This window comes from Antrostomus carolinensis, unplaced genomic scaffold (assembly GCF_000700745.2).
Source record: "Antrostomus carolinensis isolate BGI_N321 unplaced genomic scaffold, ASM70074v2 scaffold1761, whole genome shotgun sequence".
NCBI classification, from domain to species: domain Eukaryota; kingdom Metazoa; phylum Chordata; class Aves; order Caprimulgiformes; family Caprimulgidae; genus Antrostomus; species Antrostomus carolinensis.
Window position 1 is genome coordinate 68,354 of NW_010296140.1, and position 2,859 is coordinate 71,212.

Consider the following 2,859-nt stretch of genomic DNA (forward strand, 5'->3'; position numbering starts at 1 on the left):
TTCATACTCCTCCTTTAAGTCTCCTATACTCTGTCTCAAGTAAGTTTGGGTACAACAGTCTTTTAACAGGTCTGAATAGAGGGATTTCACTTTGTGTGTCTATCCTAGCACGTGCTTATGTTTACTTCAATGTACTGAGCAGTTTTGATCACTGGACATTTGGGGCCTTTTTTAGCTTAAATGGGAGAACTAGAGTCTGCATGAAATTAAGCCCCATAGCATTAACATTTAAAGCGTACAATAATGTAAAGTACAAAGTACAATTTTGCAACATCATAGAGCATTCATCCTGAATAAGTCTACTTACTTTTTCTGCATGACATCATATTTAAAAGCTAAATTTCAGTAGCAACGTTTTTTGGTGACAATTCAATATTTTGTTCTTTTTGTGGGTGTTCTGTTTGTTTGCAGTCAGATGAGTGAGCCTCATAGCGGTTTGACGCTCAAATGTGCCAAGTGTGGAGTAGTTTCAACAACAGCTTTGTCAGCCACCACCGCCAGTAATGCCATGTTAGTCCTGATCATTTACATCTTCTTGTTACAAATCTTATGCAGTGCATGTGAAACAATAGTTTGATGATGACAACTGTGTTTGCTAACACTGTATAGAGTGCTGAGCACGTTTAAATACTTTTTAACAAAAAAAAAAAAAAAAAAAAGATTGCAACTGTGTTTATTAACTGAATACAGGATATTCTTTAGAACCTAAAGTATCAACACTGTTACATTCTTGTCTGTGATTTTCAAGTTAACTTGATAAGTGCCATACTTAAATATGTTTTATTTTAATAGTGAGCTTTTAATAATTTTTTACAATATTACAATACTCTTTTTCTCTTTTTTTTTTCAATAGGGCATCCCTTTGGAGTTCCTGTGTGGTGTTGCCACTTCTGGCTCTGACTTGGATGTCTGCAGTTTTGGCCATGACAGACAAAAGATCAATATTATTTCAGATACTTTTTGCAGTATTTGATTCATTACAAGGCTTTGTTATTGTCATGGTCCATTGTATTCTCCGAAGGGAGGTGAGGAATGGCTTCCCAGTTTTCTAAAGGGCTGTGCTCCTGTTAATCTCTCAACTGCTCTTTAATGTTATATACATCTTGCTTTGTGCAATTATATTTCATAGAAAGAGAAAAGTATTTTATCGTGAGATGCAGAGGAACAAGTGAAAGAGAGGGGGAAGATCAGTTAATTGCAGGTGCAGAATATCAGTTTATATAAAAGTGTACCCACTTAATTAAAGGTGGCTTTTAATTATTCCCAAGCTCAGTTTATTTTTAAGTGTTAGACTTTTCCAATGTTGTGAGTATAGGGAAATGCTAATGTGAATGCCCTTTTCCTGAAGACCAAAAGCTGTAGATTTTTGCAGTGTCTAAACCTGTTTCAAACACAAAATGATTTCTGCTTATACTGTCCCTGAAAGAGGACACCCTTTCAGTTCTACAAACTCAGGTACATACTTAAGGTAACATACTTAAGTTATGGGGACAGTGAGGATGAAGACAGATGGATGCTTTGAGAGCAGTGAGGAAAAGCTAATATCCTGGCCTGCCTTTCACAGCTCAGTGCCACCCACTGCAGAATGCATCGCCACTGAAATCTGATGTCATAGCTACCACACAAGTACTCTTTAACCTGTCTCTGATGTCAGCTTTTCTAACCTATCTAACCTCCTAACTAACCCTACATTTTTATTGAGGTAGGTTTGAGAGCAGTAACACAATAGCTTTGCTGGTAGATCTGTGGTAGTGGGATGATCTATCAAAAATGAGCAAGTGGAGCCGGACTGGAGAGCAATAAACCCAGTCCACCATTAGCCATTTATCAACTTCACGATATTTATCACATCAATAAACCAAATTACACTGTCTAGCATGATTTTTTGTGATTATCAAGAGAGTTATTCAAAAGCACTTCAGGACTAAAAAGTCAGGAAAATGTTTCAAGAAAGGTTTATTGTCAATTGAGCAATCTCACACAGTGTTTTCCCTTTCCACCATTCACTCACTACATTAATGAAAAATAATTATGAGTGACATAATTTATTTAAATCTTTCAGTAGTGTACCACTTTGCATGAACTGTATATCACTATCTTACACAGTATGTACATGTGATTATCTTATCAAAGAATTAAGTTTTCAATTCTTAAGGAAAAAGCTTATAAATATCTTGCAGAAATTAGCACCTTCCATTGTGCTGACTCCATCCCACTTTATTCAAGCTGTTAGAGGCTATGAACCTTTGTTTTTTGTAGTTTATCAGCTTTTGTAGTGGAAGGGGCTTACTTCCTTGAATACCTTTTCTTTTTTCTTTTTTTCTTTTTTTTTCCTTTTTTTCAGAATAAAAATATGTGCAGAATAAGAGATAATACTCAAGACAAACCTATTTTATGCAGAACTGTCTTGCTATGCCCTTATTTTGTGCAGCATTTCCTTTCCCCATATGATTTACATCTGTGAGAGAGTGTTCTCTTTTGTAGAACTGAAAGCCATAATTTCACATATTCTTTTAATAAAATGGTAAGACACTGAAGTTATTTTCAGTAGAAAGAAAAGCAGTTCTATACTGGTATTCCTATCTATGAAATTTGTATTTCCATTGAGATATATTGATTAGTCTGGAAAGGGCGTACTACCTCCCATTAACTGTCCTGAGGAACAATTTTTATTTTAAAATATATATCTTTAGTTCAAGGTTACAGATGAAACCTTCAAAAACAAAGCATTATAAACAGCATTATCTTTCAGAGAATCATAGAATATCTCAAGTTGGAAGGGACCCATAAGGATCATAGAGTCCACCTCCCTGCTACTTGCAGGACTACCGAAAACTGAACAATATCACTAAGAGCGTC

General features: G+C 35.4%; 1 protein-coding gene across 1 annotated transcript in view; it reads left to right on the plus strand.

Annotated features, from left to right (window-relative positions):
• Nucleotides 1-2,859, plus strand: part of LOC104532858 (adhesion G protein-coupled receptor B3) — a gene marked incomplete at its 3' end in the record, with an annotated part of 36,483 nt that overhangs the window by 11,185 nt on the left and 22,439 nt on the right. The window contains exons 5-6 of the mRNA XM_029087517.1: nt 412-510; nt 854-1,025. Coding sequence (XP_028943350.1) covers nt 412-510; nt 854-1,025 — 271 coding nt within the window. The remainder of the gene's footprint in view (nt 1-411; nt 511-853; nt 1,026-2,859) is intronic.